The 27710-nt window shown below is 36.3% G+C and overlaps 1 protein-coding gene across 2 annotated transcripts in view; it reads right to left on the bottom strand.

The window, feature by feature from the left end:
• Positions 1–27710, bottom strand: part of LOC148954892 (uncharacterized) — a 415568-nt gene that overhangs the window by 192867 nt on the left and 194991 nt on the right. For both annotated transcript variants that reach the window (XM_089107977.1, XM_089107976.1), the window contains exon 5: positions 4456–4792. In XM_089107977.1, the coding sequence (XP_088964103.1) occupies positions 4456–4792 (337 nt within the window). The remainder of the gene's footprint in view (positions 1–4455; positions 4793–27710) is intronic.

Consider the following 27710-nt stretch of genomic DNA (forward strand, 5'->3'; position numbering starts at 1 on the left):
TGCGGAAATGACAATAGTAATTTCTTTTCTGAATAATCAAACAGGAAAATCAACAAACATTAATTATTAGCTAATGAGGTTCTCACGATATTCACTATACCACTTTTAAGCTATATTTATTAAATTTGTCAAGATTTTACTGACAAAGCGCTTGGCTGATATGTGTGTGTATACTTGAAAGCTGATAAAGCTGATGTGTATCAAGGCTGATAAAGCCGTATATTAAACAGATAAAAATAAATTGATCTAAATAGACAAAACTCAATTTCCGGGCCTTAAAACATTTTAAAATCAAAATGTTGATGCTATATATCTACGAGAGATTGATTTAAGAATCCCAAATAGCCGCTCATCCTTCCCATTAATAAACAAATCCCCCCTTAAATTCACAAACTCTTTCCACCTAAAAAGAAAATGTCCCAATCCATCCCTCAAAATGCCGTATATGCGGCAAGTTAGTAGTCTATTTAGAAAATTAAGTTCCCTTCGGTTGGTAGAAAATTGGCCCACACCTGGATCCAAATTCTCGACAACTTAACTAGTAATTATAATTTAAAACAGTTCTCTTTACCAACACTCGAGAGGGCACCGCTCTGCGCTACATGGTGTATATCTCAGAATGCTACATGTGCCACACACGCTTGGCACACTTCCGCCACGCTTGGCACTAGCCACCTGGTGTAAGGGATTTCTGAAAGTGGGAGCCCCATCGCCAAAAAGTCTTTAATACCTCTTGAAGAAAAATAATAAACTAGTCAAAGCACTTGTGAATTGCCGTATAGTCGTACCTTGGTCTGTTCATGACGACACTCCATAAAAATAAGGACTAATACGAAAATATGAAACCCACACAAGATTTGGCTACGGAATAGGCCTACTCATATTTTTTGTTAGAAACCGTTTCTATCAAATCAAAAATCAAACGTAGTGAACTTACGAACATAGGATCGAAGAGATCAGTCACTGAGGACGGGTAGGGGACGGATTTTTATTTGATTGAAAACAAGAAAAACATATATTTTCATACGGTTTGTTTTTTAATGTTCTGGTTAGCTCTTTCGGATAAATCTCAGGGAGAAGAAAATTGCATCTGTGTTCAAATTTCAAATATACACAAGCATATTATCCATGGTCAAACCCACATACCACCACTAAAAAAAAATACTGGACATTTTCCTTAATCAAATAATCCGTTTATTAACGCTAAAACCAACGATACTATTTTTCTGCTTAAATAGTAAAAACAAGTTTTTTTCAAAAGAAAGCACAGTTTATATAATTATCCAGTATGATCTTTCCCTATCTCACCCATTATAAAAACCCGGACCAAGGTGCGAGTGCTCCAGAGAACGTTTTTGCAGATAGAAACATAGGCGGCATCAGATCTTTTCAAAGGTAGACAAGTCAGACTGTGATCTAATCGGAAACAAGTGGAAACCCGCTATTACAAATAATGCACTTTGTTGGAAACAATCGGAAACAAACTAACCCGCTAATTCAGAAAGAAGTGGGAGTAGCTTTTTGTTCGTACCGAGAATGAAGACCAGAAATGATCTGCGATATGTTTACTGGATAATTATATGAACTGTGAAAGAAAGTGAGTAGAAACATCAAAAACTAAAAACAGAAACTATCCTGTGCATAACGAGGGCTTCTGCCTTAATTTCCATCCTCTACCCTGAGTCTGGGTAGTATCTACCCGAAGGCAGTTTAGAATGCAACAAATACAGTCAGTTGCTAATTATGAGTGGATAAGTAAGCTCTCATTGTCACAAAAAAAATGGCTTCTTTATCTAACTGCTCTTGCGTTAGAGCTCTCGTTCCTTAAAACAATGTAAACAAGGTCGCTCCCCCCTCGTCTACAGGGCAATCTCAGTTTTTCATGTTTTAATGTTATTCTATACTTTCATTTAAAACTTATTCAAAGAACTTTAATTTTCTGTTAGTTTTTAATATCTCACTCAACGTTATCATAGACATGAGGGGGAGGGGGGGGCTACACCCTTTAATTATTGTACAAACAATTACCTTTTGAATATTTATGCTTTAAAAAATGGATTCAATTGTTTCTCAGTAACAGGAAGGCTGTTGTCCCCATTAAACCCAACTCTTTACACTTAGTTTAAAAGCGTCGATATTTGAGTATAAGTATTAATCAAATATGTTATGTGAAGCGTTAAAGTTTAAAAGTAATTATTACTACAGTGTTCATGTGACAACCACTCGGTGATAGACATATTCAAATCTTCTTACCATCAAATATATAGGAAACAAATAATAGATGTCATGTTTTGAGGCAAAGTAACGAAGTCTTAGCTTGCACATGATGAATTATATATAAAAAAAAAAAAAAAAAAAAAAAACAAAAAAATAAAAAAAAAAAAAAACAATGGTGTAGATTTTTGTCCCAAGACAAAACGCCATTAGCTTATAAACATTGTGCATGATGAAGTAACAACATTGATTGAATGTGAGGAAATAAAAAAATTAAGTTGGTTTTAAGCAGAAACTGCCATGTTGAGACTGTCGTAAAGAGACTTGTTATCCTCTTTTTAATGTAAAATTTTTTTTTTTTAAACATAGCCTACCATTTTCTGTTGAGAGCCAACAACTGCAACGTCCAACCGATGAAACCTAACCAAATTTTTGCTTCCACAACATTTTTGTTCGCAAGGGCAATCAAAGGACGCTATAACACTTTATGTTACCAAAGTTGAAATTTATTTTAACCAAAAAGCAAAAAAAAAATATCAGTTTAATTAGCATCACGAGAAGTAAAAACTTGTCGAAGTTTTTATATATAAATTAAATATATTATTAGAACAGGTCACATTTTCCCCATTGACACCACAAAACTTGCAAATAAACAATCCCATTGATGACTAAATCCGTAAATCCAATTCCCGTTAAAATGAACCCTATTTCATGTTCTACGGCTAATACTTCGACACGATCACTCTCCGAAAAATGAAAAGATAAACACGCAACTGCGATCATCCTTCTTAATAAAAATGCAAATTTCCTATATTTGTACATAGGGGTTATCCATTCCGTCTGCCAAATTAAACACCCACCCGACTGGTTTTCAATTTGACTGAAAACGACTCGAAACGCCCCAGAGGTAGGCCACACACAAAATGGCCGGACGTCATCCACGGCCGACTTACATCTCGGAGCATTGACCTCAACGAACCTCCAATCATTGCCCAGGACAGACCACTCTGGAGATGACTAACGACACTGACACCTGGGTCCATCTGTATTGTCAACGCACCTCTGACCAGAGGAAGAATAAGTCTAATGGTACCCAAAATTGTTAGTAATAAGTTTTGCAACAATTGTCAGCAAATGTTTTCAACGAAACGAAAGCTGTTAAAGCTGTTGAATTTGTTGATTGATTTTGAGCACGAAATTCAAAAAATATAAAGCATAAAAATAAACTAGTATTTCTAAAATTACGAAGCAACTGTGGACGATTTCTGGGTTTTACAGGTTAAAATTTAATTTAAAGCTACCTTGTTTCAATTCAAGGGCTTCTTTTTTAATCTGGGAGTAAATCATTTCATGGCAAATTGTCTGCAATCAATATTTTGTAAGTCAACATTTATTTGTTCAAGAAATTGTTGCTAAAATTGTGACGGTGGAGACACACCTTTAAACACCCAGTTCTCTGATGAACTTAAAGCTTTTTTATATTTTGTTATGAAACTACTTAAGCACAATTTGTCATAGAAAAAACTTTAGGACTGAAACCTCCCATACAACTGCTTGGCGATTATGGCAACATCATGTCACCGACTTTGCTGTATCCATTGGACACACTTGGAAGAGTTGATAGATGTTTCCACTTCCATCAGTCTCTAAACGAAATGAACCCAACCATGCAAGTGTTTTCTTATTAAAACTAATAAATTCAAATTTAATAACGCAGCCAGTGGTGTTCAGAGAAGAGCCCCCCGCCCCCTCCCACAAAATATGTGAAAAGTTACCAAAACTTTATAAAAATATATATCGTGCACTACCAAATAGCTATATACACCCTTCCCGGAATTACCCCCCACCAACCCTAAGAAAATTAGGCTCTGCTGGAGCAGAATTGTTGTTTGCACCCCCCTCAAAATCTTGTGATTTTTTCGGAAGTTCTTATAATTTCTTATATTTTTAACACGAGTTTTGCTTTTCCTATTTGTTGCCACGCCCCCTCCCCTAACGTCAAAATGTATTGTAAATGTAATGTTCTCGCTATTTTTTTATATTTTTACGCAATGCAAAAAAAAAAAAAAAAAACTAAAGGGAGAAAATTGACCCCTACAAAATGGAATTTTGGCCATAACCCTATTCAAGCTACAACTGCTCGAAGCTTAAAAGTTGAGCTAAGGGGTTTAAGGTGGCCGTTATAATGAGGAAGATCAAAACAGCTGAACTTTAATTCTAAAAAGATGAAAAATGACAGACCTCATTACGCCAGCAATGTTTTCTGATTGCCTCCACCAATTTGGCATCTTCCTCTGTCATTGGTTTCACTGGCAGAAATGACCCAGGAAGAGTCAACGATTTTAGACCAGGGTTGAATTTAAGCAGGTCAAACACCCTAGAGAGAGTGAGACCTTCGCATCTTTGTATGTCCAACACCTTCCACTGACCATGACGAGCAAATCTTTGAAATTTCTCTTCTTCTTCCATACCGTGAAGACACTGAAGGTCTATTTCTTTCAATGAACCAGGTCGATGTATGATTTCATCCCATATACCCTCATTTCCGCATTCTGCATGCAAGAGGAAACGTTCAATGCTAGGTAAGGAAGAAAAAATTGTTAAGTATTTGTTTCAGAGTGAATAGTAATTTTGAAAGAAATGCCAGACACCCAAATGCATATTTGCACGTGCCCTGTGATGACCCCCCCCCCCCCAGAGCTCTCCAAAATTGCATGATTTAGGCCCACAGATTTTCCAAATTTTGCGGCTTTTATATGTTTTTGACAGATTCTATGGAGAACAACAAATGGGCTGAGGAGCCAAAATAATAATACGGATCAAACCTCTTTTCCCGCAAAATCCACCACTTTTGGATTCTTATTTTTAACCTATATCTATGTCAAAACATGGGTTTCAACAGAAGAGGAGAAAGGAAAACCGAGGGGATTCCAAGCACCAGAGTAAAAAGGTCGTGGCCACAGCCAAGGGATGATTCGGGGAAGGGGTGTTAAAATAAGAGTGGGCCTCAATGAATTGAGCCTCTGCTGAAATATAATTCTTGACACGTTCTGAAGAACTTGGTTCCTTTTTCAGGTGGTCATTCAAATACTATTTATACCTGACTTAGTAGAAACCTTCAAAATTTACGAATTCCCCAACACCTCTCCCTTGAGCGCAGGTAAACTTTCAACTAATTGTTAAAATATTTACCTTAACACGTTGAGATCTATTAGATTTGAAACATGGCCTATTCATCCAGAAAGAGACATCCTGGTTCTCCCTTTATCCGAACATTTTGGCTTTCAGTGGTTTCAGAGTCACGCAACTATTGTGTAATACATAAGAGTACACTGAAAAAAATTGCTTCCTCCTGAAAATATGGCCCAAAAATTGGAAAAAATAGTTTTCAGTGGGGCAAGGCCCCAAAAAAATGAAGTGCAAGAATGACAATAAATTGAAAATTCACACTAAATTTTCAAGAATCATTGCCTGGACTAGGGGGACCAAAGATTTCCATAGAAAGGAGAAGGTTACTTGGAGGCTCGTAAAAGGACCAAGCAACTAGTTGTCCATGATGAGTTTTTAGCTTGCAGTCGTCGTTCCTGGGACTAAGAAAACGTAATAAAACTAATTTGGGGGCACGCCCCCCTAAAAAATCATAACCGAAAGGGGCTTTTTTCCTTTGTTCAAAACTTATATCCTTTACCCCTTGGATTAAGAGAACCTTAAGGCAGAAAAAAAAGACAAAATAAATCTCTGTTTTCCAAAATCCAAAAACTTCTTTTTCTCGGAGGGACATGGAGCTTGTACATCCGAATGTTGCTGTGCGATAGGAAAATTTTGTGGCACGGGCTCGAAACACCTGAACTAGAAACTTTTTTTTTTATGCGATTGGCGTGCAACTTATTCCAGAGTCAATTAGGTTGTGGAGACCAAACACACAAAATAAAATTGAGAAAAAAACTGTAGCCAGAAAATGGGGTGCGACTAAATTTAATTCCTGGGTAGTTGTTTGTATGTATTATTTTAAAAAACTTTTTCCACAAGACAAGTTTTTCAAAGAAAAGTAAAGAGCTTAATTAATCCAAAAATGAGCAAAAATAAAGTCAAATAATCTTCCAAGCGTAAAAATACCACAAATCACAATCAATAAATAAATGAAACTCAAAACGAACAGAAATTACAATAAATAACCGAGTCAAACTCAAACCGAGCAAAAAATATAATGAGTAGGGCTGATAACCCCCGTGCTTTCTCAAGACAAGAACACAATTTGCGCTTTACTAAAAAAAAACAAATGACCGTGGATTGTCAGTTAAATTGTCATATACTGATATTTCTTCCTTAAGGTTCTGACAATTTTTTATTTATGAAAGTAAGAAAGGTGAAAACATTTCAAACCTGTTTCGTTTTCAGTAAAGCGCAAATTGTGTTCTGGTCTTGAGAAGGCAGGGAGGTGGCACTGGACACTGGCCCTTTCAATTTCCAATCGATTGAGCTGGTTTCAAAGTTTCTACGACAACAAATGGCCATCTCAAAAATTTCAATAAGATACATTTCGAGAAATTACGAGGGGGGGATATCAACCCTCCAATAAATCTGAATCTTAAAAAGGGCAGTAGAACTTCTAATTACCAATCCAATGAGCCCCTCAGAAGTTTATACGATCACCCTTTCAATTAATATCTTATATGCCTCCAAGCCATAAATTATAACCCTTGCCCTGAGGGCAGTGTCATCCTCAAAGACATAATTTCCGGACCTTTCAATTACATTGAACAAAACGGCTGTTTCAAAATTTTGATTAGATGTGTTTGGGGAAATGGTGGGCGTGGGAGGGGGGGTTAGTTGCCCTTCAATCCCTTTCGACTAATAAAAAGGGCATTGACCCTTTCAATATCCATTCGAATGAGATCTTTTCGAAGTTTCTAAGACAACAAATGGCTATCTCAAAATTTCTATCAAGTGCATTCGGGAAAATACGAGGTGTGTGTGTTTGGGGCGGGTATCCATCCTCCGGTCACTCTGAATCTCAAAAGGACACAAGAACTTCTGATTACCAATCCAATGAGCCCTTCCGAAGTTTATACGATCACCCTTTCAATCTCAAAATTTTGATTGGATGTGTTTGGGGAAATGGTGGGTGTGGGGGGGGGGGGGTAATTTGCCCTCCAATCACTTTCGACTATCAAAAAGAGCATCAGCCCTTTCAATTTCCAATCGAATGAACTTGTTTTGAAGTTTCTACGACAACAAATAGTCATCTCAAAATTTCTATCAGATGCGTTTTGGGAAAATACGACGCTTTTTTGGGGAGGGGGGGGAGAAAGGGGGTTTCACCCTCTGATCACCTTGAATCCCAAAAAGGAACTAGAACATCTGACTTCCAATCAAATGAGCCCATTCCGGAGGTTTTACGATCACCCTTTTTATATATACCTTATATGCCCCCAGGACACAACTTACAACCCTTGCTCTGAGGGCTGTAGAGGGGGGGGGTGTCATCATCAAAGACAATTTCTGGACCTTTCAATTACGTTGAAAAAAATGGTTATCTATTATTTTGATTGGATGTGTTTGGGGAAATGGTGGGCGTGGGAAGGGGGTTAATTGTCCTCCAATCACTTTTGAATTAAAAAGGGCACTGGCCCTTTCAATTTTGAATTGAATGAGCTCTTTTCAAAGTTTCTCTGACAACAAATAGCAATACAAAAATTTCTATCAGATGTATCTCGGAAAAATACGAGGTGTGTGTGTGGTATCCACCCTCCGATCAGTGAATCTAAAAAAGGGCACTAAAACTTCTGATTAGCGATCCAATGAGCCCCCTCCGAAGTTTATACGATTATCTTTTCTTTAGAAGCCTTATAAGTCCCCAGGTTATAACTTACAACCCTTACCCTGAGGGCTGGGGGGTTGTCATTCTCAAATAAAGGATTTCAGTACCTTTCATCTCAAAAAATTGATTAGATGTGTTTGGGGAAATGGTGGGCGTGGGAGGGGGGTTAGTTGCCATCCGATCACTTTTGTTTATTCAAAAAGGCACTAGCCCTTTCAATTTCCATTCAAATGAGCCCTTTTTGAAGTTTCTACGACAACTCCTTCGATACGAAGTGCCCTGGTCTAAAAAACCAAAAAATAAATAAAAATAAATAAATAATAGATTATGTCCACATCGTTCTTTACTTAGGCATATGATTAAAGGTCCCCAGCACCATCAGCTATGCTGTCTTTGGGGAATTTGGCCCTGTTGTGTGCTAATACACTTAATTGCCTTCTTAATAAGAGAGTTCAAATGAAAAAAGCCTTTCCTCATCTTGCCTCATTCAGGTTGAGGAAGGCTTCAGGCCCATATCCCCACTCCAACCCAATCTCAAGCTGTCAAGGAATTTTGTGACATTTCGCTTGTGTTTAAGCTATTTAAAGGCCTGTCCCCCATAGATTCCTGAATAAGTGCTGGTTTGCAGTGTTTATTTTTTATTTAACACAAGCTTTACCCTCAACTTGGAAATCATTGTTTTATATTGATGTGCTTCTTTATTGTCCTAAAACAGTGAATTAAATAAAAAAAAAAACAGTTTTTTTTAACTGAAAGTAAGGAGCGACATTAAAACTTAAAATGAACAGAAATTATTCCGTATATGAAAGGGGCTGTCCCCTCATCAACGCCTCGCTCTTTACGCTAAAGTTTGACTTTATCACAACTATATTTTTTAAACAATAAAAAACTTTAGCGTAAAGAGCGAGGCGTTGAGGAGGGGACAGCCTCTTTTATATACGGAATAATTTCTGTTCGTTTTAAGTTTTAATGTCGCTCCTTACTTTCAGTTAAAAAAAACATGTCTTTTTTTATTTAATTTCTGAACGTTTTTGAATTAATGCAGCTTTGATTTTGGCTCACCGTACTAGAATAATTAAAACGAAATTTGCATATTAATTTTACTTTTTTGGCTACATGGCTTTCTCGAAATTTTGTTCTGACGTAACTCACGAATTAACTTACGTAACGAACTTCTATATTCGTATGTTTTATTACGTATATTAGGGAGTTTGCCCCCTAGTCGATACCCTGCTCTTTACGCTAAAGCTCGAGTTTTGTTCGAATCTCAGACCCCTGAATCACAAAGGCCGGTTAATTAGAATAGATAGCTCTTTTGAAAGTATTAAAAAAAACTTTAGCGAAAAGGGCGAGGTATTGACTAGGGGGCGAACCCCCTCATATACTCAATAATTTCTGTTTGTGTTTAAAGTTTTAATGTTGCTCCTTACTTTCAGTTGAAAAAACTAGTTTTTTAAAATTTAATTTCTAATCGTTTTTTAAATAATACTGGGAAATCCGGCGCCCCTTCATAGAAATGTCCCTTCCCTCAAGGAAACATCCTCCCCTGTAAACCCCCCACATGAGAAAAAAATCCCTCCTGAAACGTCTTTATACTTCCCATTAACCAATGCTATATGTAAACAATGGGCAAAGTTCATAACTTCCAGCCCTTCCTTCGGGAACTGTGGGGGATTAAGTCATCCTCAAAGACATATTTATTAGATTTTTGACTATGCTGAACAAAATGGCTATCTCAAAATTTTGATTGGGTTACTTTGGGGAAAAATGATCTTGGGAGGGGCGGCCAATTTGCCCTCTAATTTTTTGGGTAACTTAAAAAGGGCACTAGAACTTTTCATTTCCGTTCAAATGAGCCCTCCTATGATATTCTAGGACTACTGGATCTATATGATCACCCTTGGTAAAAAAAAAACAAAAAAAAAAAAAAAATCCGTGATCTTTCAAAAAAAAATGCAAAATTCCGCATTTTTTCAGATAGGAGCTTGAAACTTCCGCAGTAGGGTTTTCTGATAGGCTGAATCCGATGGTGTGATTTCCATTAAAGTTCTATGATTTTTTGGGGTGTTCCCCTTTTTGTCCAAAATAAGGCAAATTTTCTCAGGCGCTTAACTTTTGATGGGTAAAACTAAACGTAATGAAACTTATAGACTTGAAATCAGCATAAAAATCTGATTCTATTGATATATCTATGGGCATCAAAATTCCGGTTTTTAGGGTTTCGGTTACTATTGAGCCGGGTCGCTTCTTACTTACAGTTCGTTACCACGAACTGTTTGATTAAAAAAAAGAAAATAAAGTCTTCGTCAATGCTAACGAGGCTTTATACGCTATCCACGTCCCCGAGAATTGTCAGATTCAAATTCAAAACTCAAAGCAATTACACCGGAAAAAAGTCAAATTTTATCACGAATATCAATTAAAACAAAACAAAAAAAAATCAAATCCTTCTTCCGCAAACATGGTTGAAGGTCGGCTAAATTGGCATAGATATTACTTGCATAATCTACTGTAACACCTACAGTGCATACAACTATGATCTGATTAACGGACTTTTTCAGACCGATCATATTACTGGAACGGTCTGAAAAATACTGTGACATTGTTAAGAGCAACCGATACTAAAGTCCAAAGTTTGAGCCCCCGAAAGTTGTGTGATCATGACAAAAATATTGCATCAATTTAAACAGGCCTGGAAACCTTACGGTAGAAGTTTTCATTCCTTTACATATGAATATTTGGAATTTCTTATTTTTCCTCCATCGTGAATTGTTTTTTACAGATGATCGCTTCGAGCCAGTGTAGTGGTCTTTGAGTAGCTGCGGGCTAGTTCAAGCAGAAATTTAGAGTTCTAGCACTGCTTTTTAAGTAGATTAAAAGATCGCACAGGGACAATTCTGAGGACATACTAGGCGTCACGGTGGCGATATATAGGCGAGGATATTCATCCTCAACCAAACATCCAGATCATTGAAAATGAAAGGTTATTATAGAAAATTGTTTGTAAGCTTTCATGGAGTGAAATTATCCATTTGAGGCTTTATTCATTTATTTAAACTACATCTTAGGGAATGCAGATTTTCACTCACTCGGAGAACAACTTCGTTGCTCAAACACCACACCAGCTGTAAGGGGACGGTTAAAGTTTTTGCGGAGAGGAGAGGGGCAGTAGCTAGAAAATTCCAACTTTTAGACCCAAAGCATCCATTTCTCTACAGTTACTTAACGCCAATGGTACTGTTCTATTCGCCGGGCAACAAGCTGAGATATTGTATAGCGAACATAATAAAATAAACTAGTAAAGCAGGTTTTTTCAACGGAGAATTCCTAAGCAGAGCATTGCAAACAGTGGTTTCTCAATCCGTTTAGAATATTAAAAAAAGGTACCTAGGTTAGGTCACGTATTTAATATATGCTATGCTTTAAACCCCTCCCCCCCTAATGTGCAAATATATAGCCCAAATTTGTTTTTAAATTATTATATTATCACAATATTTTGTTTTATTTCATTAGCATTAACCAAAATTCACTTCTCGCGTGTTGTCCGGCTAACAGAACAGTACCACGCCAATTTTGAGGAAGAGCGATTTCATCCATTACCTTTCTTCATTTGAAGGAACACATTTGGAATGTGTTCAAAATGGTGCAGAGGAAGTGGAATCTACCCCCCCCCCTAACTGCAGAAGGATTTTGGGTGCAGTATGGAATATTGTAATTATATTTAATGACCCCCCCCCCCCATAAGACGTCCTCGGGCCCTCCCCTAATAATTCTACAAGTGTGATCTTCTTGGCTAAACACTTTTTTCTTCCAAGGAAACAACAGGCACTCTTTAACGAACTGTAAGTAAGGAGCGACCCGGCTCAACAGTAACCGAAACTCTAAAAAACGGAATTTTGGTACCCATAGATAAATCAATAGAATCAGATTGTTATGCTGATTTCGAATATATAAGTTTCATTAAGTTTAGTTTTACCTATCAAAAGTTACGCACCTGAGAAAATTTGCCTTATTTTCGAAAAAAGGGGAAAACACCCACTAAAAGTCATAGAGCCTTAATGAAAATCACACCATTTGATTCAGCGTATCAGAGAAACTTACGGTAGAAGTTTCAAGCTCCTATCTGCAAAAATGTGGAATTTTGTATTTTTTGCCGGAAGAAAGATCACGGATATGCAGTTTCAAAATGTCACATTTTTTCATTTGAAAATTCTTCTACTTCCATTAAATTCTTCTACTTCCAGAAAATTCTCCTCTACCATTACTAATCTTTTCCGTCTACATAAAACAAGTATAGTAACTTGTCAAGGCCACAAAGCACATCTGCATATTACACATATACGTAGCAATTTATTTTTAGACTACAGATATCATGGATTTTCAAGAGCCTCATGCCCTTTTTTTTCTTTTTCCCAGGGGTGATCGTATCGACCCAGTGGTCCTAGAATATCGTAGGAGGGCTCATTCAAACGGTAATTAAAAGTTCTAGTGCCTTTTTTAAGCGACCAAAAAATGGAGGGCAACTAGGCCCCCCCTTACGCTCATTTTTTCCCCAAAGTTACCCGATGAAAATTTTGACATAGCCATTTTCTTCAACTTGGTTGAAAAATATAATAACTATGTCTTTGAGGATGGTTAATCCCCCACAATCCCCTGGGGAAGGGCTGCAAGTTATGAACGTTGCCCAATGTTTACATATATCATTGGTATTGGGAAGTTTACAGATGTTTTCAGGGGGAATCTTTCCTTGTAATGGGGGGGATGGGTCCGGGGTTATGTGGAGGATCTTTCCATGGAGGAAGCATTTATGAGGGAAGGGATATTGCTATGAAGGGGGCACCGGATTTCCCAGCATTACTTAAAAAAAACGATCAGAAATTATTACGTATATGATTGGGTTCGCACCCTAGTCAATACCTCGCTCTTTACGATATAAAGTTTTTTTTTTTAGTACTTTCATAAGAACTATTTATTCTAATTAACGGCCTTTGTGATTAAGAGGTCATTCTTAAAGAATTCTGTGATTAAGGGGTCATTCTTAAAGAATAAACTCCGCCTGTAGATATACAGCCAGTCCCAAGCCTGGATAAAGGAGGAGGGTTGGGCGGTAGACCAGCAGCCTGCCCCCAGAAAAAAAGCCTTGCTATAGGAGCGTTCAGCGAAGAGCCACATGATACCAACTATGCAACCTGATGACGACCATGGACCTCTCCCGGACCCCTTGATGACGACTTCAGACCGCCCCCAGACACGATTCTTAGAAGCAAATTGCCAATTAAAACTTGGTTTCTGGAACCTAAGGACCATGGTTCAGCCCTCAAAGACAGAACAGGTCCTAGAAGAAATGGAAAGTTATGGTTTAGACATTATGGCTCTGTCGGAGGTCCGTTGGTCTGGTGCAGAAAATCAGAACCTTAAAAAAGGATTCACAATCCTGCACAGTGGCACCGACAAAAAGAAAGAGGCAGGCGTTGCCATAATGCTGTCAAAATCGGCGCCTCAAGCCCTCATGAAATGGACTCCTATAAATGAGAAAATCACCGTAGCACGTTTCGCAGGTAGCCAGGCAAAACTAACAGTAGTCGCATGCTATGCGCTAACTAACGAAACCTCAAAAGACGACTTCTACAACACCCTGCAAGCCGTTGCCAAAGATATCCCCCGTCACGATCTCGTCTGTTTTGTTGGTGACTTCAATGTCAAAGTGGGGAGCGGCAAGTCATACTGTCCTGAGGTTCTTGGGAGCCAAGGCCTCGGCGAAGTAGACACTGTTAGTTGATTTTGCAATAACGAACGACCTTATCATAGGAGGAACCTTTTTTCAACACAAAATCATACATAAGTATTCAGATTGACCATACTTTGATAAACGAAAATTGAAAATTGAGCCTCCAAGATGTAAGAGCCTATAGAAGAGCGACCGTTGCAACAGACCGTGCCTGGTAGATTTCAAAGCTAGCTCTTAAGTTGAAAGCCACACAGAAAAACCAAACCGAAGAGAGTCTTGTCTACGACTCATCTAAACCCTCCAATACAAAATTGCAACACGAGTTTACTTTGCAGGTTTGAGAGCATAGCCCTAGACCTGGACAACGCTGTTAGCGTGGAGAAAACCTGGACCGCCCTAAAGGAAACCTATAGCCAGGTAGCCAAAGAAACAATTGGGCACAAAAAGCGACCTAAAGACAAGTGGCTATCTGATCTGACATGATTGAAGAACGTCGAAAACTAAAACATCGTTTGTTAGATGGGGGGGACAACAGTGACACAGTACTGAAAAATCAACTATACCGAGACCAAGACAAGCTAGTGAAAAAGAGTGCAAAAGGGATAAACGTAATTTTTTAGAAAAAAAGGCAGCTATCGCGGAAGAAGCAGCCAAACGTGGTGATTCTCGAACCATCTACAGAATCACTAATAAATTCATCGGGAAAAGTCGAAACCTTAATGGACCAGTGAAAGACGTAAATGGGAAGACAGTTACAGCCCCCGATGAAATCTCTGAAGTTTGGGCCTTGCACTTCGAGGAAGTTCTCAACACACCCAGCCCCCCCCCCCAACACGGCCGATATTCCCACAACACCTTTCCTAAAACTTCAAATCAATACCGCAGAACCATCGACCGAGGAATTGACACAATCCGCTGGCAAATTAAAAAATGGCAGAACGCCAGGAAGCCATCGGATATCAGGAGAAATGATTAAAACCTCGTTAGGTGCCTGCATAACTGTGTGGACTGCACTCTTTTCTTGCATTTGGAAATCAGAGAAGGTCCCCGAAGAATGGAGGAAGAGCACACTGATTAAACTTTTTAAGAAAGGAGACGCATCAAAGTGCGATAACTGGAGGGGCATTAGTCTCCTTTCAATCCCTGGGAAATTTTTCTCGCAGAAATCCTCCACCGTATTCAAGCAGCCCTAGATAAACACTTACGAGATGAAAAACATCCATCTCACACCTGCTCCAACCTTATATACATCCTGGGCATGATGATCAAGGAATGCAACGAATGGAAGCAAAAGTTGTACCTTGTCTTTGTGGGTTTTGAAAAAGCCTTCGACTCAATACATCGAGAGTCACTTTGAAAAATCCTCCGTTATTACGGTACCTCTGAGAAACTTTTATCCTTGATAATTCTCTGTATTAAAATACCGAAAGTTGTGTTCGGATCGATGAAGGAAGTACAAGTTATTTCCATATTATGTCCGGTGTAAACAGGGGTGTGTCCTCTCTCCCCTCCTTTTTGTCCTTGTAATTGATTATGTGCTCCGAGACTGCACGGGGTTTGGTATTCAATCCCGTGAAAATAAACAACTAGCAGATCTCGATTAAGGTAGGAAATGAGGTTAGCAGCTGGTTTTGTATTAAATCAGGAGTTAAGCAGGGTTGTGTTCTATCCCCTTTTGCATGGATTATTTTGATGGACTTTGGTTTAAGGAACACAGGAAAGGCAATGGGAGACCACGGAATCAAATGGGGAGGAAAAAGTCTCCTGGACTTGGATTATGCTGATGATTTAAGCATCCTAGATGAAAGTGTGAGCAAACTGAATGAAGTTTTTTAGAGGTTTTGCGAGTTCAGAGTGCTAGAATTGGTTTGAAAATTAATGTTAGGAAGACTAAGTCACTAAGGCTAGGAATAACTAAAGATGAAAAGGTGACGTTGGGTACTGAAAAGATTGATCAGGTGGGCAGCTTCACTTACCTTGGTAGTATTATTAGTAAAGATGGTGGGAGCAGTGAAGATGTTAAATATAGAATAGCCAAGGCTCAGGGTGTTTTTTTCACAGTTAAAAAAAAGTCTGGAAGAATAGGAAGATAAGTCTACAAACCAAGATTAGAATACTAGGAACCTACAGTGATGACAGTGGTCAAGTATGGTTCTGAAGCATGGACGCCCCGAAAAGTGGATGAAGATTTGATAGATGTTTTCTAGAGAAATTGCCTACGGATTGTTCTAGGTACCCGGCTGACTGACCGTATTTCAAAAAATGGGCTATACGAAAAATGTGGTTCAACACCGCTCTCTAGGGCTATAATGAAAGAAAGGTTGAGATGCCTATGGCCCGTTATACGGATGAAGGATGACAGAGTGCACAAGATTGTCCTTTTTGGCCAACCATCTAGAGCTAAACAGAAATCAGGTCGTCCACGTCTGGGGTGGGAAGACGTCATAAAAAAAGATTTAGAGGAAATGGGAACTTCGTGGAAGGGTGTAAAAAGGGAGGCTTTGAATAGATTGGGGTGGAGGAGAAGCGTGCGTAGCTGTGTTGGCCTCAGGCGGCTTGGTGCTGCGGTGAGTTGTTAGTAGTAGTAGTAGTAGATCTAGCGAAAAAGAGGTGCAGTCGAGGATTGGACAAGCCAGTGGAGCTTTTAATCGACTAAAGCCAGTTTGGCGATCGAAAAAGTACTCCACCAAACTGAAACTAAGGCTTTTCAACAGTAACGTCCTCTCGGCCCTCTTGTATAGTAGCGAGTGCTGGAAACTTAACCAACAACAGGAAAAGAGGATTCTTGCATTCGAGAATAACTGTCTTCGAAGAATACTAAACATCGACTGGAGAATACATGCAACAAACCAGTCAATTCGATCTATGTCGTGCCAGCCCCTGGTAACAGACGTCATCCGCCAACGAAGATGGCGTTAATTGGGGCATGTTATCCGTATGACGGAGGATAGACTTCCTAAAACTGTACTGAAATGGCAGCCGCAGGAATCCCGTAGAAGAGGAAGGCCGAACAATACACTTTGTCGCATCTACCAGCGGGACCTCAAACAATCAATGCGACAATCCAGCCCCAGTCGGAAGATATATGGACAGCAGCACCTATGAGGGATGATTGGCGGCTCTTCCTGGAAGTCCTGGGTACCTCTGGTAGCACAGGAGGAACTAAGGTCTAAGGTAGGGTCTTAAAGAATTGGAACACAATTTGAACTTTAGCGTAAAGAGCGAGGGATGGACTACGGGGCAAACCTCCTAATATATCTTGCATTCGAGAACAATTTCTTCGAAGAATACTAAACATCGATTGGAAAGCACATGTAACAAACCAGTCAGTTCGATCTACGTCGTGCCAGCCCCTGGTAACAGATGTCATCCGCCAACGAAGATGGCGTTACTTGGGGTATGTTATCCGTATGGTTGAGGATAGACTTCCTAAAACTGTACGAAAATGGCAGCTGGAAGGATCCTGTAAAATATAACGACTAAGAAACACCCTTTGTCAGACCTACCAGCGGGACATCAAACACATCAATACGACGATCCAGTCCGAATCGGAAGATATCTGAGTAGCAGCACATATGAGGGATGATTGGTGGCTCTTCCTGGATGCCCTGGGTACCTCTGGTGGCACAGGAGGAACTAAGGTCTAAGGTAAGGTCTTAAAGAATTGGAACACAATTTGAACTTTAGCGTAAAGAGCGAGGGATAGACTATGGGGCAAACCTCCTAATATACCTTATAAAAATATATGAATATATAAGTTCGTTACGTAAGTTAATTCGTAAGTTACGTATATTTATTACTAATAAAAACGTTCGTAAATAAAATTAAACAACTTTCGAGAGAGCCATTTAACCAAAAAAAGTAAACTTAATATTCAAATTTTGTTTTAATTATTCATGTACGATGAGCCAAAATCAAAACCTGCATTAATTCAAAAACGTTCAGAAATTAAATAAAAAAAACATTTTTTTTTAACTGAAAGTAAGGAGCGATATTAAAACTTAAAACGAACAGAAATTATTCCGTATATGAAAGGGCTGTCCCCTCCTCAATGCCTCGCTCTTTACGCTAAAATTTGACTCTTTCTCACAACTCTATTTTTTAAAACAATAAAAAACTTTAGCGTAAAGAGTGAGGCATTGAAAAGGGGACAGCCCAATATTTTAACGGTGCTCAACAACAGGACAACTCTAAGCAACTCTGGTTGGTTTTTGAAAGGGTGCAAGCCACTTGATGACCCATAATTGACTTGGGGATTTTGTTTTTCTATGCAAAAAAGTTCAAGTGATCTAAGAGAGGATTTTATCTTCTTTCAGAAAATTCTTTCAATTCAGGACTTATGTTGATACAAAATTCATACAATATTGTCAAAAAGTAAATGATACTGTCACAAAATCAGTTTCAAAATGCCACCTTTTTACATTTGAAAATTCTTCTACTTCCATTAAATTCTTCTACTTCCAGAAAATTCTCTTCTTCCATTACTAATTTTTTCCGTCTACGCAAAACAAGTATAGTAATTTTTCAAGGCCATAAAGCACATCTGCATATTACACATAGACGTAGCAATTTATTTTTAGACTACAGATAGCATGGATTTTAGAGAGCCTCATGCCCTTTTTCCTTCCATGCAGCAAGAGTTTTTTCTAAGGGTACAATTGAAGCAATAGGTGCAACCTAGTAAAAAGCAAAGTATGGCCCATACAAGGCCGTATCCAGGATTTTGTTCGGGAGGGGGGGGGGGGGTTGGTAGGGGGTTTTACGAAAAAACGTTAAAAAACCCATTACAAATTGCTTAGATGCATTTTTGTTATGTTTTTACGAGTCAAAAGAAATTTTGGAAAGGGGACTCAACACCATCACCTAGGCCACCCCAGATAAGGCCTTGGGCAGATAGTAATCAAGATTTTGAAAACGCGCATTGAAGAAAAACAACTGTTTACTGAGAAAAAATTTTTCATTTAAAACTGATTCAGAAATGAAAACTATTATTTTGCTTTATCTTAATGGTAAGATGTTATTGCAAAAATAAAATTTATCTCAATTTTGGAAGCTTGTAACAGTAGTAATAGTGGTAAAGGTCCTGAACGTGATTGCGTAATATGCCTTACCACGGGCCAGTGGTCTAGTAGAATGAACTCCATATTGGCTTGGTGGACAGGTTTTCTATTATGACAGTCTTTTTTTGTGTGTCAATTGATTAGGGATAGCTTGGTGGTTTGACCATATAATAACTTGATTAGTTGGTTTTGAAAAAAACTGGGCGAGCTATAGTATACTCATTTAAAAAACCCGATATAATGTCCGTACACTGCATCCAAATTTTCATTATTTTTATACTAAATCATATATTATTAACTTTGAAAAAATTGAATTCATCTATTTTTAAGGTGAGTAAACATTTCATTATTTTATTTCCCCAAAAAAAAAAATTAAGAAAAACATTTTACTAGTGAATTCAAATTTAAGAGGAGTTTAGCCCCCCTCCCCTCCAACAATACAAAATCTTAAGAATATGACGAGTATATTCGATAGAAACGGCAAAGCACGCTTTTTTCGAAAACAAGGCAAATTTTTCTCAGGCGCGTAACTTTTGACCGGAAGAACTAAACTGGATGAAACTGATATATTTGAAATCATCATCATAAAGATATACTCTTTGCACTAGAGTTTTTTATTGTTTTAAAATATAAAGTTTTGAGACAGGATTAAACTTTAGGGTAAAGACAAAGACGTTGAGGAGGGGACACTCCCTTTCATCTAGGGAGTAATTTCTTTTCGTTTTAATGTCGCTCCTTACTTTCAGTTTAAAAAACTTGTTTTGTTTTTTTTATTTAATTTCTGATCGTTTTTTAGTTAATGCAGCTTTTATTTGCATAAAAATTTTACTTTTCTTTCGCTAAATGGATGTCTTTACAAATTAACTTACGTAACTAACTTCTATATTCCTATATTTTTCTTCTGGCAAAAAATACAAAGTTGCAGATTTTTTCAGATATGAGCTTGAAACCTATGTAATAGAGTTTTCTGATACGCTGAATCTGACGGTGTGATTTTCATTAAAATTTATTCACTTGTAGGGGTTGTTTCCCCCTCTTAAAGAGAAAAATCAGGTAAATGTTTCTCAGGTTCGTAGCCTTTGATGTGTATTACTAGACTTAATAAAATTTTTATATTTAAAATCAGCATTATAAAAACATTCTTGTGATACATTTATTAAAATCAAAATTCCATTTTTAAAATTCTGGATTACTATTGAGCCGTATCACTTGTTTTTTTATTGTTTTTTTATCTATTACGTATATGTTATTACGTATATGAGAGGCAGGGTTCTCCGCTTAGTCAATACCTCGCTCTTTACGCTACCAAAACAGTTAGAGACATTTTAAAAGATGATTTAAAAGATGATTTTAGAAGAGGATTTGAGGGTGAAACTCGGTGGTCGTTATAACACACAAGTTCCATTTGAACAGTGTTGTGAGGTCCCCCACCAAAGCCCCAAAGAGCTCCGATCCACTCCCCCCCACCCCGAAGAAAGCCCCCGGTCCACAAAGGTCCCCCAAGCTCCCAACGGACCCTCGGCGCCCCAATGGTTCCTGAGCCCCCATTATAATACTTTTTAGGGCTTTATTATATCTTTTCAGAACACATTATTAGTTTAGAGAATTATTTCGGTGAAACAGTTAGAGTCATTTGAAAAGATGATTGAAAAGATGATTTTAGAAGAGGATTTGAGGGTGAAACTCTGTGGTCGTTATAATAGACAAGTTCCATTTGAACAGTGTTGTGAGGTCTCCTACCCCAACCCCAAAGGGTTCCGACCCCCCTACCCCAACCCTGAAGGAAGCCACCGGTCCTCAAAGGTCCCCCCAAGCTCCCAAAGGACCACCCAGCCCTCAAGGGCCCCCTCAAACCCTCAAAGACCCTCCCCGGGCTCCCGTCTTTCGTAGGTGAATGTTGTCTGAAACTTATGTTTTGGGGTGTATGGGTTGCTATTTTTGACTTTTCGGAGCTGGATTTCTTAGTCTTTCATAGGTATGTGTTGTCTGAAACCTATGATTTGGGATAGGTGGTTTGCTATTTTTGACTTTCCGGAGCTGGATTTCTTACCCTTTCATAGGTGTGTGTTGTCAGAAAATTATGATTTGGGATGTGTAGTTTGCTAGTTGGACTTTTAAGAGATATATTTCTTAGTCTTCCGTTGCCGTGTGTTGTCTGAAATCTATGATTTGGGATGTGTGGGTTGCTATTTTTTGACTATTCTGAGCTGGATTTCTTAGCCTTTCATAGGTGTGTGTTGTCTGAAACTCATGATTTGGGACGAGTGGTTTGCTATTTTTGACTTTTCTGAGCTAGATTTCTTAGTCTTTCGTTGGGGTGTGTTGTCTGAAACCTATGATTTGGGATATGTCATTTTTAGCCTAATTGCGTAGCTACTAAAGGAACATTTTTGTTGTATCTATTGGTATCAATATTCCGTTTTTTAGAGTTTCGGTTACTATTGAGTCTTACGTGCCTGAAATCATGAATTAGAATATTTAATTAGCTGTTTGGGTTTTCAGACATAGTTTTTTAGATGTTCATGGGTGTTAGGTTCCTGGAGGGTTTTATGACTCCTCCCTCCAATGAATTCAGATGGTTTTAGGACTCATCCCCCTAGCCATAACTACATTCAACCTTGAGTGAAGATATAAAAGTTTGATGGAGAATTTTTATACTTAACAACTATATTAATAACTTCAAAGATGATGGGACTGTATGACAGAGAATTTAACAGGTACCAAAAGTTTAATGACTCCTCCCTTCAATAACTTCTAGGGGTTTTGTGTCTCCGCCTCCCAATGAAGTTAGATGGATTTAGAGTACTTCCACCTAACAATAACTCCATCAAGCATAGAGCAACGGTTTAAAAGTTTGATGAAGTAAGTACCTGCTTAAACACTACATTAATAGCTTCAAAAATGATATGGCACTGAGCCAAATAATTTATCAGTTTGAAAAAAATCATCTTGTGGTGTTATATTTGAATGTGCATTTTTATTATTGTCTATGGAACTCGAAGAAGTTGACTGTTATCATTGGATAGTGAACTATAATCTGTTTTAGTATGATAAAAGCTTGTGGAGTACTACATTACGTCATATAAACCGACTGGGATTCTATGATAGAGTGATTACACCACTTAATAATACTGGTCTGGAACTGAGAAATGTTCAGGAGGAAGTCAGTGAAATTTTCAGCTTTTTCGGGGTTGAAGCACTCTACGTAAAAGGCACTGTACCTATAGATAAAGTTTTAATTCAAAAGTGTGACCCTAGGATTCCACTTTTGAATCTAGAAGAGTTTAAGTGTGCTAAATTTGAAGGGGGTTATCACCGTCCTGAAGACGAGGTTAGGTTCTTCGCACAGTGGATACCTAAGAACATACCTGATCGTGATAAATCCATAAGACATGGTAAAAACTATTCTATACCATGGGACCATCGTTTGTTGATGTTTAAGAGTGAACTCTAAGTACTATTTTTATGTAAACATTTGTTGTTGTGTTTTTTTTCTCAAAAAAATCTGTTAATACGTTTAAGCAATAAATATCTTTAAGCTTAACCCTTCTTTATTCTTTGGAATAGTTCTATTGTAAGCAAGTAACAAACTCTTTACTGAAGAAAAATTGTAAGTAAGTAGCAAATTCTTTCTTGAATTCACATGCTGGATAAACAAAGACATTTCATTCATGAAATTATGACAAAATTCTAAGTAAGTAACAAACTCTTTATTGTTTACACGACTTAGATACAAGATGTAGAAATTTAATTCAAGAAATTATGAAAAAATTCTCAGTATGTAACAATTTCTTTCTTGAAGTCAACTCTTGGATACACAATACGGAAATTTCATTCAAGAAATTATGAAAATATTTGTAAGTAAGTAACAAACTCTTTATTGATTTCACCTCTTGGATATACAGTACAGATACTTAATTCAAGAAATTATGAAAAAATCGCAAGTAAGTAGCTTGTTTTCTCTTTATCACAGACAAATTTTCACTTAGCTACATTATGTATAAATTTATTTCAAGAAATTATTAAAAAATTATCAGTAAGTAACAATTTCTTTCTAGAAGTCAACTCTTGGATACGCAATACGGAAATTTCATTCAAGAAATTATGAAAATAATATAACTAAGTAGCAAATTCATTCTTGATTTCACCTGTTGGATAAACAAAAAGACATTTCGTTCAAGAAATTATGACAAAATTCTAAGTAAGTAACAAACTCTTTATTGTTTTCACGAGTTAGATATACGATGTATAAATTAAATTCAATAAAATATGAAAACATTCTCAGTAAGTAACAATTTCTTTCTTGAAGTAAACTCTTGGATACTCAATACAGAAATTACATTCAAGAAATTATGAAAATATTTGTAAGTAAGTAACAAACTCTTTATTGATTTCACCTCTTGGACATACAGTACAGATACTTCATTCAAGAAATTATGAAAAAATCGCAAGTAAGTAGCTTTTTTTTTCTCTTTATCAAAAACAATTTTCACTTAGCTACACGATGTAGAAATTTAATTCAAGAATTTATGAAAAAATTCCGAGTAAGTAACAATTTCTTTCTTGAAGTCAACTCTTGGATACACAATACGGAAATTTCATTCAAGAAATTATGAAAAAACTGTAACTAAGTAGCAAATTCTTTCTTGAATTCACCTGTTGGATAAACAAAAAGACATTTCGTTCAAGAAATTATGACAAAATTCTAAGTAAGTAACAAACTCTTTATTGTTTTCACGAGTTAGATATACGATGTAGAAATTAAATTCAAGAAATTAAGAAAAAATTCTCTGTTAGTAACCATTTCTTTCTCGAAGTCAACTCTTGGATACACAATACGGAAATTTCATTCAAGACATTATGAAAATATTTGTAAGTAAGTTACAAACTCTTTATTGATTTCACCTCTTGGATATACAGTACAGATACTTCATTCAAGAAATTATGAAAAAATCGCAAGTAAGTAACTTTTTTTTCTCTTTATCACAAACAATTTTCACTTAGCTACACGATGTAGAAATTTAATTCAAGAAATCATGAAAAAATTCTCAGTAGGTAACAATTTCTTTCTTGAAGTCAACTCTTGAATAAACAATACGGAAATTTCATTCAAGAAATTATACAGTACAGATACTTCATTCAAGAAATTATGAAAAAATCGCAAGTAAGTAACTATTTTTTCTCTTTATCACAAACAATTTTCACTTAGCTACACGATGTAGAAATTTAATTCAAGAAATTATGAAAAAATTCTCAGTAAGTAACAATTTCTTTCTTGAAGTCAACTCTTGAATACACAATACGGAAATTTCATTCAAGAAATTATACAGTACAGATACTTCATTCAAGAAATTATGAAAAAATCGCAAGTAAGTAGCTTTTTTTCTCTTTATCACAAACAATTTTCACTTAGCTACACGATGTAGAAATTTAATTCAAGAAATTATGAAAAAATTCTCAGTAAGTAACAATTTCTTTTTGAAGTCAACTCTTGGATACACAATACGGAAATTTCATTCAAGAAATCATAAAAATATTTGTAAGTAAGTAACAAGCTCTTTATTGATTTCACCTCTTGAATATACAGTACAGATACTTCATTCAAGAAACGTGAATAAACACGTTTTGAAACTACATGCTATTTGTACGCCTTTCCTTGGCACCTTTCCAAACGAGCATACAATAACTTGATTGGTGATTGGTTACACACCACGACGGTGCATACATAGTGAGAGAGACATGCAAAGTCGACAGTAAGGGGTTTATTATTTGAGAAGTTAACTTTAGTATTTTGTGGTTTTACGTGCCTGAAATCATGAATTAGAATAGTTAATTAGCTGTTTGCGTTTTCAGACATAGTTTTTTTTAGATTTTCGTGGGCGTTAGGTTCCTGGTATTTATTATTTGAGAAGTTAACTTTAGTATTTCGTATTTGACGTGACTGAAATCATGAATTAGAATATTTAATTGGCTGTTTGGGGATTTTCAGACCTAGGTTTTTTAGGTTTTCGTTTGTGTTTGACTCCTGGGGTTTATTATTTGAGAAGTTAACTTTAGTATTTTGTGGTTTTACGTGCCTGAAATCATGAATTAGAATAATTAATTAGCTGTTTGGGTTTTCAGACCTAGTTTTTTAGATTTTCGTGGGTGTTAGGTTTCTGCCTGAAATTTATTATTTGAGAAGTTAACTTTAGTATTTCATAGTTTGACTTGCCTGAAATCTGGAAATAGAATATCTAATTGGCTGTTTGGGGATTTTCAGACCTAGGTTTTTTAGATTTTCGTGTGTGTTTGACTCCTGGGGTTTATTATTTGAGAAGTAACAAGCTCTTTATTGATTTCACCTCTTGAATAAAACGTGATTAAACACGTTTTGAAACTACACGCTATTTGCTTGCCTTTCCTTGGTACCTTTCCAAACGAGCGGGGATTCCCCACTGATTCCTACACATTGCAAAAAAGTGAGCAGTACGAAAACTCCACGTTTTCAACCAGACTGGTTTTTAGACAACACCCATTTTTTAGGGACCAATCAGAGACAGCGGAGGTTGTGCTCAATATACAATAACTTGATTGGTGATTGGTTACACACCGCGACGGCGCATACATAGTGAGAGAGACATGCAAAGTTGACATAGCTTTATTTCATTGTTTTAAGGTTAATTTAGACGAGGTTACGTGCGCGCACGTAACCTCGTCTAAAAAACTAGGTCTGAAAACCCAAACAGCTAATTAACTATTCTAATTCATGACTTCAGGCACGTAAAACCACAAAATACTAAAGTTAACTTCTCAAATAATAAACCCCACGAGTCAAACATAAACGAAAAACTAAAAAAACTAGGTCTGAAAATCCACAACCAGACAATTAAATATTCTAAGTCATGATTTCAGGCACGTCAAATACGAAATACTAAAGTTAACTTCTCAAATACTAAATACCAGGAACCTAACGCCCACGAAAATCTAAAAAAAATATGTCTGAAAACGCGAACAGCTAATTAACTATTCTAATTCATGATTTCAGGCACGTAAAACCACAAAATACTAAAGTTGACTTCTCAAATAATAAACCCCTTACTGTCGACTTGGCAAGTCTCTCTCACTCTGTATGCACCGTCATGCTGTGTAAACAATCACCAATAAAATTATTGTTTGCTCGTTTGGAAAGGTGCCAAGGAAAGGCATGCAAATAGCATGTAGTTTCAAAACGTGTTTAATCACGTTTCTTGAATGAAGTATCTGTACTGTATATTCAAGAGGTGAAATCACTAAAGAGCTTGTTACTTACTTACAAATATTTTTATAATTTCTTGAATGAAATTTCCATATTGTGTATCCAAGAGTTGACTTCAAAAAGAAGTTGTTACTTACTGAGAATTTTTTCATAATTTTTTGAATTAAATTTCTACATCGTGTAGCTAAGTGAAAATTGTTTGTGATAAAGAGAAAAAAAAGTTACTTGCTTGAGATTTTTTCATTGTTTCTTAAATGAAGCATCTGTACTGTATAATTTCATGAATGAAATTTCCGTATTATGTATCCAAGAATTGACTTCAAGAAAGAAATTGTTACTTACTGAGAATTTTTTCATAATTTCTTGAATTAAATTTCTGCATCATGTAGCTAAGTGAAAATTGATTGTGATAAAAAGAAAAAAAGTTACTTACTTGCGATTTTTTCATAATATCTTGAATGAAGTATCTGTACTGTACATTCAAGAGGTGGAATCAATTAAGAGTTTGTTACTTATTTACAAATATTTTCATAATTTCTTGAATGAAATTTCCGTATTGTGTATCCAAGAGTTGACTTCGAGAAAGAAATGGTTACTTACTGAGAATTTTTTCATAATTTCTTGAATTTAATTTCTACATCGTATATCTAGCTCGTGAAAACAATAAAGAGTTTGTTACTTACTTAGAATTTTGTCATAATTTCTTGAATGAAATGTCTTTTTGTTTATCCAACAGGTGAATTCAAGAAAGAATTTACCACTTAGTTACAGTTTTTTCATAATTTCTTAAATGAAATTTCCATATTGTTTATCCAAGAGTTGACTTCAAGACAGAAATTAATACTTACTGAGAATTTTTTAATAATTCCTTGAATTAAATTTCTACATCTTTTAGCTAAGTGACAATTTTTTGTGATAAAGAGAAAAAAAAAATTACTTAATTAAGATTTTTTCATAATTTCTTGAATGAAGTATCTGTACTGTATATCCAAGAGGTGAAATCAATAAAGAGTTTGTTGCTTACTTACAAATATTTTCATAATTTCTTGAATGAAATTTCCGTATTGTGTATCCAAGAGTTGACTTCAAGAAAGAAATGGTTACTTACTGAGAATTGTTTCATAATTTCTTGAATTTAATTTCTACATCGTATATCTAACTCATGAAAACAATAAAGAGTTTGTTACTTACTTAGAATTTTGTCATAATTTCTTGAACGAAATGTCTTTTTGTTTATCCAACAGGTGAAATCAAGAATGAATTTGCTACTTAGTTACATTTTTTTCATAATTTCTTGAATGAAATTTCCGTATTGTGTATCCAAGAGTTGACTTCAAGAAAGAAATTGTTACTTACTGAGAATTTTTTAATAATTTCTTGAATTAAATTTCTACAGCATGTAGCTAAGTGAAAATTGTTTGTGATAAAGAGAAAAAAAGTTGCTTACTTGCGATTTTTTCATAAGTCCTTGAATGAAGTATCTGTACTGTGTATACAAGATTAGAAATCAATAAATATATTGTTAATTAAATACAAATAATTTAATAAGTTCTTGAATGATATTTCCGTGTTGTTCATCCAGGAGATGAATTAAAGAAATAAATGTATACTTACTGAGAATAGTTTCATAATTCTTGAACTAAACTTTCT

Source organism: Artemia sp. Qi Xiang Cuo, chromosome 2, assembly GCF_049724085.1.
Source record: "Artemia sp. Qi Xiang Cuo chromosome 2, ASM4972408v1, whole genome shotgun sequence".
Lineage (NCBI taxonomy): Eukaryota > Metazoa > Arthropoda > Branchiopoda > Anostraca > Artemiidae > Artemia > Artemia sp. Qi Xiang Cuo.